The sequence below is a fragment of the Crocuta crocuta genome, unplaced genomic scaffold, assembly GCF_008692635.1.
Source record: "Crocuta crocuta isolate KB4526 unplaced genomic scaffold, BGI_CrCroc_1.0 scaffold143, whole genome shotgun sequence".
NCBI lineage: Eukaryota > Metazoa > Chordata > Mammalia > Carnivora > Hyaenidae > Crocuta > Crocuta crocuta.
Genome location: NW_027529175.1, coordinates 9,053,864 through 9,054,403, shown reverse-complemented (window position 1 = coordinate 9,054,403; position 540 = coordinate 9,053,864). Strand labels below are relative to the sequence as shown.

General features: G+C 58.3%; 1 protein-coding gene across 2 annotated transcripts in view; it reads left to right on the top strand.

Annotated features, from left to right (window-relative positions):
- SYCE3 (synaptonemal complex central element protein 3) overlaps positions 1–540 on the top strand; it is a 29,060-nt gene that overhangs the window by 1,149 nt on the left and 27,371 nt on the right. Inside the window, exon 1 of one of the 2 annotated variants that reach the window (XM_077757876.1) lies at positions 289–378. The exons of the other annotated variant lie outside the window; for it this stretch is intronic. Coding sequence (XP_077614002.1) covers positions 295–378 — 84 coding nt within the window. The 5' untranslated portion in view covers positions 289–294. Of the gene's footprint in view, positions 1–288; positions 379–540 lie in introns of those variants that run through there. 2 annotated transcript variants of the gene reach the window in all.

Below are 540 nucleotides of genomic sequence, written 5' to 3'. Positions count from 1 at the left end.
CCCCGCCCTGTGCCTCCACTTTCTCCCCGCGCCTCCTCTTACCCCTTGGTCTGCGCTCTTACCTGTGCCCTCACCCTGTCCGTCCACCGCGCACACGTTTCAAAATCCCCGGCCCGCCGCTGCCGCCCGTTTCCTCTGCCACCCTGGCGTCCTGAGGAGGCCGGGCGGCCTGCGGCCTCAGCACACCACCCCTGCTTCTCTGCTGGGCGTCTCGGGGCCTGGAGGGAGGCACACAGCTTTGCCAGCCTTTATTCTCCTCAAACCAAGAATGTCCATGAGGAGAGGAACCTTTTCATGGCCATTTGTGGGCGACTTAGAGACCTCAGGCCTGAGCTGGACCACCCGGACCCTTCCCTGCCTTTCCCTTCCCTTCTTAGGGTAAGGTGATAATTTTACTACCTGAAACCGTCCCTGCACCATCTGTCACCCTTTCTCCTGATTCTTCAGCCTTTTCCCGTCAACTAGCTCCTTCCACGTAGCCTGAAGACAGGCAAGTTTCTGCCTTCACGAATTAAAAAACAAAACTTTCCCTCTGTCACC